At 43.9% G+C, this 13,639-nt stretch overlaps 2 protein-coding genes across 4 annotated transcripts in view; both read left to right on the top strand.

Annotated features, from left to right (window-relative positions):
• The first annotated feature begins 4,896 nt into the window (after positions 1-4,896).
• The window catches only part of TUBAL3 (tubulin alpha like 3), a 41,521-nt gene continuing 32,778 nt past the window's right edge, over positions 4,897-13,639 (top strand). For both annotated transcript variants that reach the window (XM_051834764.2, XM_051834765.2), the window contains exon 1: positions 4,897-5,073. The gene's annotated coding sequence lies outside the window, so the exon portion shown is untranslated. The remainder of the gene's footprint in view (positions 5,074-13,639) is intronic.
• LOC108175450 (claudin-34) lies at positions 5,246-13,206 on the top strand. 2 transcript variants are annotated; one of them, XM_002721677.4, is made up of 2 exons: positions 5,246-5,460; positions 10,051-13,205. In XM_002721677.4, exon 2 carries the CDS (start codon positions 10,073-10,075, stop codon positions 10,742-10,744), a length of 672 nt encoding a protein of 223 aa, XP_002721723.1. In that variant the 5' UTR covers positions 5,246-5,460; positions 10,051-10,072; the 3' UTR covers positions 10,745-13,205. The 2 variants fall into 2 exon arrangements, with proteins under 2 accessions (XP_002721723.1, XP_051690751.1); XM_051834791.2 differs by lacking the exon at positions 5,246-5,460 and adding an exon at positions 5,473-5,633 and having other exon boundaries at positions 10,051-13,206.

The following is a 13,639-nucleotide window of genomic DNA, read 5'->3' as shown; positions in this document are numbered from 1 at the left end:
TACCAGCTACTCCACAGTGCGGGCTCCACATTAAACATTTGATGTGAAAGGGCAAATTAGAAACCAACTGTGGGGCTGGAGCTGTGGCACAGTGGGTAAAATTGCCATCTGCAGTGCTGACATCCCATTATGGGCACTGGTTCAAGTCCCAGCTGCTCCATATCTGATCTAGCTCTCTGCTATGGCCTGGGAAAGCAGTAGAAGATGGCCCAAGTGCTTGGGCCCCTGTACCTGCATGGGAAACCTGGAAGAAGCTCCTGGCTACTGGCTTCAGATCAGCCCAGCTCCAGCTGTTGCGGTCATTTGGGGAGTGAAACAGGGGATGGAAGATCTCCCTCCTCCTCTCGCTTTCCCTCCCTCTCTCTCTGCCTCTTCCTCTCTGTAACTCTGCCTTTCAAACAAATAAATAAATCTTAAAAAAAAAAAAAAAGACACAATTGTATGGACGAGATAAGTTTTATGTAATCTCTTTCTATCATGTGTCTATAACCATGAAGATAAATTTCAGATTGTTAACTCTGGCTGTATTCAAGAAGTGCTTCCTAAGTTAACTTGTATTTTTTTTCTTCTCTGTACCAATTTTACAATGATTGTATAGTTATTTTATCAGAAAAAACAACCTAATAAATATTTTTGTGCAAATAACTTTTTTTTTTAACAGGCAGAGTGGACAGTGAGAGAGAGAGAGACAGAGAGAAAGGTCTTCCATTGCTGTTGGTTCACCCTCCAATGGCTGCTGTGACCAGCGCGCTGCAGCCAGCACACCGCACTGATCCAAAGGCAGGAGCCAGGTGCTTATCCTGGTCTCCCACAGGGTGCAGGGCCCAAGCACTTAGGCCATCCTCCACTGCACTCCCTGGCCACAGCAGAGAGCTGGCCTGGAAGAGGGGCAACCGGGACAGAATCCGGCACCCCGATCAGGACTAGAACCCGGTGTGCCAGCGCCGCTAGGCGGGGGATTAGCCTATTGAGCCACGGCACCGTCAAATTATTTATTTGAAACTTGTCAAAATGAACTGATCAATTAACATCAGTGTTCAATTTCAGAACAAATATGCAGAAATTGCATGCTACTTTATTTGAAGTGCCTATTTTGCCACCTTCTGGACAAATGGAAAAATGCTTTTATGATGTAGAGTGACAATATACAGATGTAAAGACAGGAATTAATTATATAGAGGGACTCTTCAATTCTATCTATAAATTATAGTTTCTAAAAATATTTAAAGCAAAGATGGCAAAAAAGTGAACATGTGTTAAATGTGGATAATGGGGTGGATGTTTAGCCTATGGAGAAAGGCACGGGTTAAGCTGTCTGTCTCTCATCTTAAAGTACATGGGTTTGGGGGCGGGCGCTGTGGCATAGTGGGTTCAAGGCCTGGCTGCTCCACTTCTTTTTTTATAAGGTTTATTTTATTATTTACATGAAAGTCAGAGTTACACAGAGAGAGAAGGAAAGGCAGAGAGAGAGAAAGAGAGAGAGAGAGAGAGAGAGAGAGGTCTTCCATCTGCTGGTTCACTCCCCAATTGGCTGCAATGGCCAGAGCTGTGCTGATCCAATGCCAGTAGCCAGGAGCTTCTTCCAGGTCTCCCGCACAGTGCAGGGGCCCAAGGACTTGGGCCATCTTCTACTGCTTTCCCAGGCTATAGAAGAGAGCTTGATCGGACGTGGAGCAGCTGGGACTCAAACCAGTGCCCATATGGGATGTCAGCACTGCAGTCAGTGGCTTCACTGGCTACACCACAGAGCCGGTTCGTGCTCCGCTGCTGGTCCAGCTCTCTGCTATGTCCTGGGAGGGCAGTGCAAGATGGCCCAAGTCCTTGGGCCCCTGAACCCGTGTGAGAGACCCGGAGGAGGTTCCTGGCTCCTGGCTCCTGGCTTTGGATTGGAGCATCTCTGGCCATTGTGGCCAGTTGCGGGGGGGGGGGGGGGGGAGTAAACTAGCAGATGGAGGACAACTCTCTCCCTCTGCCTCCCCTTCTCTCTCTGTGTGGCTCTGATTTTCAAATAAATAATTAAAATAAAATAATGTACTTGGGTTTGATACCTGCTTCCAGCTTCCTGCTGAGGACGATCCTTCAAGGGAGCAGTGATGGACTCAAGTAATTGGCTTCCTGACACTCACATGGAGGACCTGGATTGAGTGTCCAGCTCCTGGTTCTAGCCTCAACTCAGAGCAAGCTTTGCAGGCATTTAGGAAGCAAACCAGCTAATCGGAACTCTCCCTTTTTCTCTCTGACTCTCTTTGCTTCAGAAATATATTTTAAAATTTAAAAAATTTGGTTACATTATTTGGGTGACTACAATATTTTTCTTCATACATTTTGTATATGGGAAATCCTTTATCATTTAAAGACAATTAACATGCCTAATTTAACTCATTCACAGGATGGAATATCATGCATTCTTCAAAGTCGCCAAGTCAAATAATTCAGTCACACAGGGGAAAAGGCTCAAGAAACACTGGATGTAAAAGGATGAATTAGAAAACAACTGTGCTGCTTGGGTGGTGGTGGTGACATATTTTGTCTGAAAAATGTGTAGTCTCCTCTTTCTATCACATTCCTGCCAACATGAAGGTCAATATCAGACTCAACCCTGGTTGTATCTGAGCAGTACTACAACAGGTAACTTGCATTTTTTCTCCTTTATACTAATTTTGCAATGCATGTATAGGCATTTTGCAAGAAACATAAACAATCCAATTAGTAATTCTTTTGTAAATAACCTGTCACAATAAACAAGCAGTTAACATCAGCATTCAATTTCAGACCAAATACACTGTTTTTGCTGCTACTTTATGTGATGTGTTTGTGCTGCCATCTTTTGGGCAAACAGAAAAATGCTCTATGGTGTAGCATGATAAAAGTCAGATGTGCATTTCAAATACTGGTAAACAAAAAAATTTTTAATGCAAAAGACCAACACAATGAAAACCTGATTTATCATTTGTTTTTCAATATATTTGAAGAGCAGAGAAAGAAACAGACAAAAAGATCTGCCACCTGTGAATTCATGCTTTAAATGCCTGCAACAGTCAGGACTATGTCACGCCAAAGCCAGGAGCCCAAAACTCATTCCAGGTCTCCCACGTATGTGACAGGGACCCAAGCACATGAGCCATCATCTGGTATTTCTCAGGGTGTACATAAGCAGGAAGCTGATCTGGACTGGAGCTAAGACTTGAATTAAGGCATGCTGATATAGGATGTGGGTGTCCCAAACAATGTCTTGGCACCCAAAAAAAGCTTATTTACCGAAAAACAAAGTAGACAAACTATTAGATTAACAAAGGAAGGACAAATAAAATTAGAAATGAAAATGAGACAATTGCAACTGATACGACAGAAAAACAAACCATCATAAGAAGCTACAATGGGGCTGGCGCCACTGTAGCTCAATAGGCTAATCCTCCGCCTGCGGTGCTGGCACACCGGGTTCTAGTCCCGGTTGGGGCACTGGATTCTGTCCCGGTTGCCCCTCTTCCAGTCCAGCTCTCTGCTATGGCCCGGGAGTGCAGTGGAGGATGGCCCAAGTCCTTGGGCCCTGCACCCCATGGGAGACCAGGATAAGCACCTGGCTCCTGCCTTCGGATCAGTGCGGTGCGCCAGCCGTAGCCATTGGAGGGTGAACCAACGGAAAAGGAAGACCTTTCTCTCTGTCTCTCTCTCTCTCACTGTCCACTCTGTCAAAAAAAAAAAAAAAAAAAAAAAAAAAAAAAGAAGCTACCATGAATGATTATATGCAAACAAATTTGACAACCTTAAGGAAACAGATAAATCCTCAACACTTCCCAAGATTCAGCTTCCCAAAATTAATTAAGACAGGATGTAGAAAATCTAAACACACCAATAACAAGTAATGAAGATTTAAACAATAATTGAAAGTCAGGGCCAGCGCTGTGGCGTAGCCAGAAAAGACATCCTGTGGTGCCAGCATCCCATGTGGGTGCTGGTTCAAGTCTCAGCTGCTCCATATCCGATACAGCTCTCTGCTATGGCCTGGGAAGGCAGTGGAAGATGGCCCAAGTCCTTGGGTCCCTGGACGCACGTGGGGAACCTGAAAGAAGCACCAGGCTTCCGGCTTTTGATTGGCCTAGCGCCGACCATTGCCTCCATTTGTGGAGTGAACCAGCAGATGGAAGACTCTCTCTCTCTCTCTCTCTGCCTCTGTCTTTCTGTATTTATGCCTTTCAAATAAATAAACAGATACTGAAAGTCTCCCAACAAGAAAGTCTAGGATCTGATGGATTCACATATGCATTCTACAAAACATTTAAAGAAGAACTAAATCCTTGGGGCTGGTGCTGTGGCATACAGGTAAAGCCACCACCTGAAGGGCCAGCATCCCATACTGACACCAGTTTGAGTCCAGACTGCTCCACCTGTGATCTAGCTCCTTACTGATGTACCTGGAAAGCACCAGAAGATGCCCCAGGTATTTGGGCTCCTGCACTCACATGGGAGACCCAGAAGAAGCTCCTGGCTTCTGTCTGGATTGGCCCAGCTCCAGCTATTGTGGCCATTTGGAGAGTGAACCAGTGGGTGGAAGACATCTATCTCTCCCTTTCTGTAACTCTACTGTTCAAATAAATCTTCACAAGAAAAAAAAAAAAACTAAATGGGATGAGTGCCAGGGAGACCTACTGGACAGGATGTTTATAATGAAAATGGCTGGGTCATGTCAAGCTGCATTCCTACTTAGAAGATAACAGTGGACTCACCGTCCATGTGTAAACAGACCCCAACTGACCTCTACAGGCTGCCAGAACAGAGGACAAGGAAGGAGGGGAAGAAAGCCAAGACGTGGTCATGGCCCATGACATAATGGCTGCTGTCATGGCATTCACAGCCTAGCAACTGAGAATTTAGAAGGTGGTTACTTGACAAGGAGTGTCAAGAGACTCAATGACTGAACACTGGGCCACCTACAGCTGCCTCAATCCGGAAGCCCGCGATGGAGAGCCAGGGGAGATGTCACGGAGGTACTGTGTCATCCTCAGCCATGCTGGCCCTGTGAGCTGCCAGCCTTCTCTCACATTGCTTCTGGTTCACTTGGAGACCACACAGCTGGTTAGTGGATACTCCCTCCCTCTTTTTCCTCATATGGTGGTAAAATATGCATGACAAAACCGACCATGTTAAAGCTGTTACTGTAAATTCATTTTGAAAGGGGAAGCACAGTGGGGGCAAGAGGCCTGGAGTCACGACACTGACACCAGGAGTCAGGTGAAAGCCGGCTAGAGGCGAGCAGCTTGCAGACTCTTGCAGTTGGTGTAGCAGCTTATCTAGCCAAGGCAGCCAATCCGATCAAGGGATGGTTTATGCCATAACCAATCACTGCCTGTTGCTAGGCAGGCTCCTTTGCCAGGTGGGTTCCGAAGCCATTTCCTGAGTAACTGACACTTGCTCACCAGTGCCATATTGGCAAGGTCTGCTCATTCCACCACAGTTAATTAGGTAAGTAGCATATTGTTGGGCAGGTCTTACCAATATGCAACTTGGGAACATTTTCATCAACCCCAACTGAAACCTATCTGCATGAAATGCCACCTCCCCTGTTCTCCTGCCCCCTAGGCTCCAGCGGTCACTACTTTCAGTCTTTATGAATGTGACTACCCTGGGTACTTCATGTAAGTACAGTCATACAGTATTATCCTCTTGTATGTGGCTTATTTCACTTAGCATAGTGAGCTCAATGGTCATTCCTGTTACACTCTGTGTCAGAGTTTCCTTCATTTCTAATGCTGTGAATATAAATAATATTCCATAATACATATAGATAGTCCTGGACATACAATGTGTTATGCCCAGATAAGTAGATGCCTAAGAAGCTATCAGCAACCCGATCACACCAAAATGCAAAAGCAAGGTTTTATTAAAAAGGTACAAGCTGCAACAGGGACCTCATCCAACCAACCGGTGCAGTGGAGGAAGGAGGAAAGGCCCAGGTCTTTGCTCGGGGACGCTTTTAAAGGGAAAATATGTCAGCATGGGCAGGACGGGGGGTGGGGGTCTCCATTTGGCTTGGGTTTAGGGAGTTACCTCTTTTGGTAATCTCTACGGAGCTGCCCTTGGTCTGCTGAGCTAGCTGTCCTTGGTAAGCTTTGATATCTCCAGAATGTCTGAATGCCTGCTTTTACAAGGACTCAGGTCTGCTATGGGAAACAGAGGCTGCTTTTTAAAGTTTCAAAATAGAGCCACTTTGGCTTTTCACAATGGTTTGACTTAGGATGGTGGGACTTAAAACTTAAGACTTTACAATCAGACAATATGCGTTCAGTAGAAACGGTACTTTGAATTTTGCATTTGGATATTCTCCTGGGTTTGTGTTTTGCAGTTCCATCCTCTTTTATGATACTGGGCAGTGACAGTGAGCACAGGTCCAACAGCTGCACAGTCACAAGGGACACAAGCACCACTTTGCAGTGTGTTGTGTTGCTCAGCTAGGGTGCTTGGGAGGGGAGTGTATTAAATGCATTGTTGACTCATGATATTTTCTTTTCCTATTTTTTTTTTGCAATAGTTCTTATTTAAGAAGCGGGAGACAGAGATCTCCTATCTGTTGGAATACTCCCCATATTCCTGCAACAGGCTGGTCTGGGCCAAGCCAAAGCTGGCAGCCAGAAACTCAATTTGGGTTTTCCACATGGGTAGCAGGGAGCAAAGTTCTTGAGCCATCATGTGCTGCCCCCTGGGGTGTGCTCTAGCAGGAAGATGGAATCAGAAGTGAAGTCAAGATTGAACACAGGCATTCTGATATGGGATGCGGGTCCTAACTGCTGGGCTAACCACCAGCCCAACTCAAAATATTTTGAATTTATGATTGTTGGGCATAACCCATTGCAAGTTATAAGCACCTGAAAATATGAGGGTACTTCAAAAATTTCCTGGAAAATAGACTTAAAGGTTTGTTTTGGTATAAAAGAAATCTAAATTTTATGTATGAAGGGTCTTCAAAGAGTTCATAGAAAATGTGTGTCATGACAAAACTGTATACCAATTTCACATTTTTTGCACCAAAATAAAGTGTTATCTTTAATTTTTAAAAATGACGTATTCATTTGAGAGACAGAGAGAGGGATGGACACAGAAAAAGAGTGCTCCTGTCCCCTAGTTCATGCCTCAAGTGCCCTCAACAGCCAGGGCTGGACTGGGCTGAAGCCAGAAACTGGGAAGTCAAGCAAGGTCTCGCATGTATCTAGCTGGGATCCAAGTCTTTGAGCCAAAACCTCTGCCTTCCAGGGTCTGAATGAAGAGTAATTTGGAGTAAGGAGCTGGAGACAGGTATTGAATCCAGGCACTCCAGTATAGGAAACAAGCCTACAAACTGGCATTTTAAGCACTATGCTAAATGTCCACCCCTAAGCTTATCTTTTAAATCTGTTTTCCATAAACTTGAAGTTCCTTCATACTTAGTAGGTATTAAATTATGTACTTCAAAAATTTCATAGAAAATGGAGTTACAGTAGGAGTTTAATTAGGTGCTAAAATGAGTTTGAACCCCATACATTTTTTTCCTTGATACACATTTTCCATGTGTCAAGAAAATCATTTTAAAAGTTTTTCAATATTTATGTTACTTATTAGAAAGGCAGAGTTACAGGGGTGGGGGAAGGATCTTCCATCTGCTAGTTCACTCCCCAAATGGCCACATCACTGGAGCTGAGCTGAGCTGAAGTCAGGAGCCAGGAGCTTCTTTCAGGTCTCCCACATATGTGCAGGAGCCTGAAGCTGCTTTCCTAGGAGCATTAGCAGGGAGCTGGAATGGAGTGGAGCAACCATATAGGATGCTGGTGCAGCAGGCAGTGGGTTAACCTGCTACGTCAAATGGCCAATCTTTTTGTTTTGTTTTGTTCTGTTTTGTTTTTTGCAGCAAAAACTTTTGGACGAAAACAAACTCATACTTTTAATTCCATTTTCACATAAACTTTCTAAAGTACTCTCTTATTTAGATTCCAGCATTAGTTAATCCTCCACAGTCTGACAACTTAATGAAGTCTTTTTGTTATTTCTTATTTTAAAAGACCAGGCTTATGACAGAATATCAAAAACTATTGAGCAGCCAGGCATCATTAAAAACATCATCACATGAATGTCAGAAATAAACACAGTATTGAGTCAAAGAAGCCAGTCAGGAGGGAATGACTACTTCAAGGTGCCTGTTTTGAAAACTGGACAAACTTGAATTCCACTGTTTGGGGGGTGTTTGGGGATGCATGTTGAAGTGACAGAATTGTAAAGGCCACGAAGTGGTGATAGTTGTTGCAAACTCAGTGATGTGTACCCTGTGATAATTCATTGAACTGTACACTTAGATCTACATATTTTTCTATATATGTGTGAGTCTTCACAATACAAATAGCTTTTAAAATGTTATAATCCCGGCCAGTGCCGCTGCTCAATAGGCTAATCTTCCACCTGAGGCGCTGGCACCCTGGGTTCTAGGCCAGGTCAGGGTGCCGGATTCTGTACCGGTCGCTCCTCTTCCAGTCCAGCTCTCTGCTGTGGCCCGGGGAAGGCAGTGGAGGATGGCCCAAGTCCTTGGGCCCTGCACCCCCATGGCAGACCAGGAGAAGCACCTGGCTCCTGGCTTCGGATCAGCACGGTGCGCTAATCCCTCAGACGCAGTTAAAAATTTCTCTTGGGACAAGTATTTGGAGCAGCAGTCAAGCCACCACTTGGGATGCCGCATTCCATAGCAGAGTGCCTGGGTTCAGGTCCTGGATCCACTCTTGACTCTAAGTTCCTGCTAATGTGAACCCTAGGAGGAAACTGTGATAACTCAAATACTTGGGGTCCTGCATTTCCATAGGAGATCCAGACAAAATGCACAGTTCCCTGCTTCAGCCTGGCACAGTTTTGGCTGTTGCATGCATTTGGATAGATAGCTAGTAGAGAAAGAGATCACTATGCCTTTTAAATAAAATATTTTTCTTTTAATAATTAGCAGATAGCCTTCCAGTTCAATTCTTATCTATGATTATATCCACACACTATTTTATAACAAGTTGTTTGTACTTGATGTATTGTGAGCATTCTTCCTTTTGGTCACATGAGATGGTGACTAGAATGGCTCCAATATAAAAGACTACAAATACCAAAATGTTGGAGATGATGTGGAGAAACTGCAACCTACCCTATCTTACTGGTGAAAATGTAAAATAGTGTGATGACTTGTGGAAATGGGTTAGCAATGGCTAAAAAGTCAAATATACACTTAGCATGCATCCCAGAGATTGTATTCCTAGGTCTTTATGCAAGAGAAATGTGAAAATATATCAATGCAGACTCATACATATATATATATATGTGTGTGTTTGTGTGTGTGTGCATAATCGTGAATTTTCACAGCATTATTCATAACAGACAAAACATGAAAGCAGTCCAGATATCCATAAACTAAAAATGACTCGACAAATGGTGTTATACCCATAATACAGAATCCACCCCCCACATACGCTACAATGGACAGACTTCTCACATATGCTACAACACGGGTGAGTCTTGAAACCATTATGCTAAGTGAAAAGTGCCAGGCATACAATATTACATCTTTTATGTCCACTTTTAATGTTGGCATATATCTTCATTGTGTGGATATAGCATGTTATTCAATAAGGCCCTATTGTTGGACTAGACAGTATTTTGCACATTTCAGTATTAGTGTGCATGAACCTTGATTATGTTTGTGCACCAGCATTTAGCAGTGGAACCAATTATTTGAAGTTTTGTGCATTTAAATGGTCCTTCCTGAAACTTCCACAGAATGCAGAATGCCTGCCCCCTCCAGCAGACAGCGTCAAATGTTTCCTTTTGTGAATAGAGGAGTGTAACACAAAAAGTTTATGCAAAACTGGAATTAAAAATCAGTTGTGTTTATTTTTGGTTCCAAGGAATTTTGAAGTCCATGCATGGTTTTTCACTTGCGTTTCCCATGACCTCTTTGAGGACCTCTTGCATAACACTTCGCTGTTGATACTGTGTCCCATGGAGGACTGTACCAGACCCAAGAGTCCTGCCCTCATGATGCCCTGTATTTGTTTGCAGTTCTCGTGGGTGTGCTGCCACCATGACCTTACTTGTCAATAGTGCCAATCGCCAAGTAGCAGGTTTTGCCATTTCCACCATAGGATGGATCCTCTTCACCACTTCCATGGGCCTTGCAGAATGGCGATTGTGGTACATGGATGACCCCTTGCTCTCCCCCAAAGGATTTGCCAGTGTGGGAATATGGAGAACCTGCGTTTATCACCATCACCGCGATTCCAACCAAAGCCACGGACATACCAAATTCTGTCACCGACACACCTACAATGATACCTTCCTCCCTCTCAGTATCCGTGTTTCTCAACATCTCCTGCTGGCTGCCAACCTTCTAGGGCTTCTGGGGAAGGCCTTTATCATCTTTGCACTTAGAAATGTGTACATGGGCATTGGGGGGACGAATACCCTCTTCAACCCATTTGTGGCTTCTGGAGTCCTGTACATAATTACTAGTGTCTGTGTCTTAACCACTGCATTCTGGAATTACTACTCCATTGTGAATGTACAAGGCATTGCCTTCCCATCATCTTTCCATCTGCCATTCAAGCCGGATACTCAGGAAGCTGGGAGTGCCATTCTAGTGGCGGCTCTCTCTGCCCTCCTCATGTTTTTGAGTGGCTTGGTTTTCTGCCTTTACAAGTTTCCCCCGGACAGAAACGTGTACCCTGAGGTTTCAAAAACACGAATTTTCTGGTAACATCGGCTTTGCAGATCCACGATTCCCATGAGTTTATGGGAAGGACTAACCCAGGATAATCTTCCAAATAGTTATAAGGACTCCAGACCATGGGACATAAAGTGGCTGACTCTTTTCTTCTACTATATTCTGTGTCTGAATTTGGTTCATTGGTTGGTTGAATTAAGAACTTTCATTAAAAAAAAAAAAAACTTCACCCATTTGCCAATTGATCTTTTCGGATCTGTATTTTAATTGCTGTTGGCTGAAATAAATAATCAAAACTAAATCTGCATGTATGTAAATAAGAGTATATGAATACATTAACCTCCCATATCTCCCTCTGAAACTTCTGCCTCCAAAAATAATGGCTCTTAATTCCTAAGTCGTGGTGATAGTATCTCTTTGTCATACAAAGATTACCCTGAGGTGCTAAAGCAGACACAACAGCATAAGGAATTTTCACAAAACCAGTGTTTGTCAAGACTCAGCATTTGTCAAGATTTTTCTAATCTCTAAGTATGTTAAAGCCTACCTCTGACATCAGTTCCCTTCATTACCATATACTTCAATATGACTCTCTAGGAATTTGATGTTTATTTGCATAACCATATTATACCTACAAAATTGCACAATTATACATTCCAATCAGTTAGACTTTTCAATGCCTCAAAAATAATTCTGTAGTTTTATTTGTTCCACACCAACTGCTCACTCTGTCTCTTAAGTCTTAATCTACACCCCACCACCACACACACAAATGCAGTATCCTGTCTGCTTTTCATTTATGCATTAAGTATCCATTTATTTATTTGAGGGACAGAGAGAGATACTGATAGAATCAGAGAGAGACCACCCATGTGCTGGCTCATTTCCAAATACCCCCCAATGGCTGGGGCAGAGCCAGGCCAAAGTTGGAAGCCAGGAAGTCAATCCAGGTCTCCTACATGGGTGACAAGAGTGCAACTACTTGAGCCATCACTGCTGCCTCAGTATATCTGCATTGGCAGGAAGCTGGTGTCAGGAGCCAGAGCCAGGAAACAAATCTGGGCACTATGGGACATGACACAGGGCATGAGCATCTTAACCAGTGTCTTACCACCTAGGCCAAACACTAACTCTATTTATTTTTTAAAATGATTTTGAATGGAGTAGGTGTTCACGGTGGTTAAGATGCTGCATCCCATGTTAACATATCTGGGTTCAAGTTTCAGCTGCGCTTCTGATGACAACTTCTTGTTAATGCCGCAGTGAATGCTCAAGTGACTGGGTCCCTGTCACCATTTTGGGAGACCTGAATGGATTTCCAGGCTCCTGGCTTCAGCCTGGCCCAGTCCTGGCTGTTGTGGTTGTGGGCATTTGAGAAGTGAACCAGCAGATGAAGATCTCTCTCTCTCTGCCTTTTCAAATAGATGGAAATTAAGTTTACAAATTTTTAAAATGATTTTAATTTGCTGAAGAAAATGAGACAACTGACTTCCATTTAACAGGTTACCTCTACATGCCTTATTAGGTCACAGGTCAACAGTCCTCTATAGCTGGTGAAGTCATGTGGATTGCATGACATCAGGTGGCAGGTGGTCATTGTCCCTTAAGTTATGATAAGATTGATCAGAGGATCTATGACAGGAAGCCTAAGTCCTCTTGTAATTTCTGAATCAAACTTCCACCTAACCCTAGCAGTTTAATCAATTGTTAACCACTGAGTCATCACAGTAAGGGTTACTTTAGGGCCTTTCTAATATGACCATTCTTGCCAGAGTTAGGAGTTGAAATATCTATGTCAAAAGGTTTCCCTCTGGGATTGCTGTGGTGCAGTGGGTTAAGTTGCTTGGGACAGCCACAGTGCATACTGGAGTGCCCACTCCTTTCCTCTGCTTTGGATACAGCTCCCTGCTTATGTGCAGGAATGCAGTAGATGATTGCTCAAGTACTTGAGTCCCTGCTACCTTGTGGGACACAACATGGATGGGCATCCTGGCTCCTAGCTTTCGCCTGGTCCAGCCCAGGCTGTTTCCAACATTTGGGAAGTGAACCAGTGATGGCAGATCTCTCTCTCTCTCTCTCCTCTCTCTCTCTCTCTCTCTCTGCCCTTTCCTCAAATATTTTTTTTAAATACTTTTATCAGTTATGGTTATGTGGTTACTCTAAAATTTAATGCATACAAAATAAGCAGGCTCTAATTGTTTATTTCTTTTTTAAAAATTTGTTAACTTTTAATTTATTTGAAAGGCAGAGAGAAACAAAGATCTTCATCTCCTGCTTCACCCCTGGTTCACCTTCTAAATGCCCACAACAGCCAGGAGCCAGGAACTCCATCCAGGTCTCCCATGCTGGTAGCAGGGACCCAAGTGCTTGATCCATTACCTCTTGCCTCCCTAGGTGCACATTAAAAGGAAGCTAGAATCTAGGCCCTCTACTAAGGGATGTGCGAGCTCTCATTGGTGTCTTAATCACTCTTCTAAACACCTTCTCCAAATGATTTATTTCTAATTGAAGAGTTACCTTCACCGGCGCTGCAGCTCAATAGGCTATCCTTCATCTGCGGCGCCCGCACCCCAGGTTCTAGTCCCGGTTGGGGTGCCGGTTCTGTTCTGGTTGCTCCTCTTCCAGTCCAGCTCTCTGCTGTGGCCCAGGAGTGCAGTGGAGGATGGTCCAAGTCCTTGGGCCCTGCACCCCCATGGCAGACCAGGAGAAGCACCTGGCTCCTAGCTTCAGATCAGCGCAGTGCGCTGGCTGCAGTGCGCCAGCCGCAGCGGCCATTAGGGGGTGAACCAATGGAAAAAGGAAGACCTTTCTCTCTGTCTTTCTCTCTCACTGTCCACTCTGTCTGTCCAAAAAAAAAATAGTAAAAATAAAAAAGTTACCTTCAATGTTGTTGAATTTACTGTTTTTTTTTGGTTTTGCTATTTCATT

This window comes from Oryctolagus cuniculus, chromosome 13, assembly GCF_964237555.1.
Source record: "Oryctolagus cuniculus chromosome 13, mOryCun1.1, whole genome shotgun sequence".
Taxonomy (NCBI): Eukaryota; Metazoa; Chordata; class Mammalia; order Lagomorpha; family Leporidae; genus Oryctolagus; species Oryctolagus cuniculus.
Note: the sequence above shows the minus strand (reverse complement) of the source record. Positions and strands in the feature narration are given on the sequence as shown.

Bases quoted from the DNA above. Each gene is read 5' to 3' on its own strand.
- LOC108175450 (XM_051834791.2), top strand. From the start codon at position 10,073: ATGACCTTACTTGTCAATAGTGCCAATCGCCAAGTAGCAGGTTTTGCC.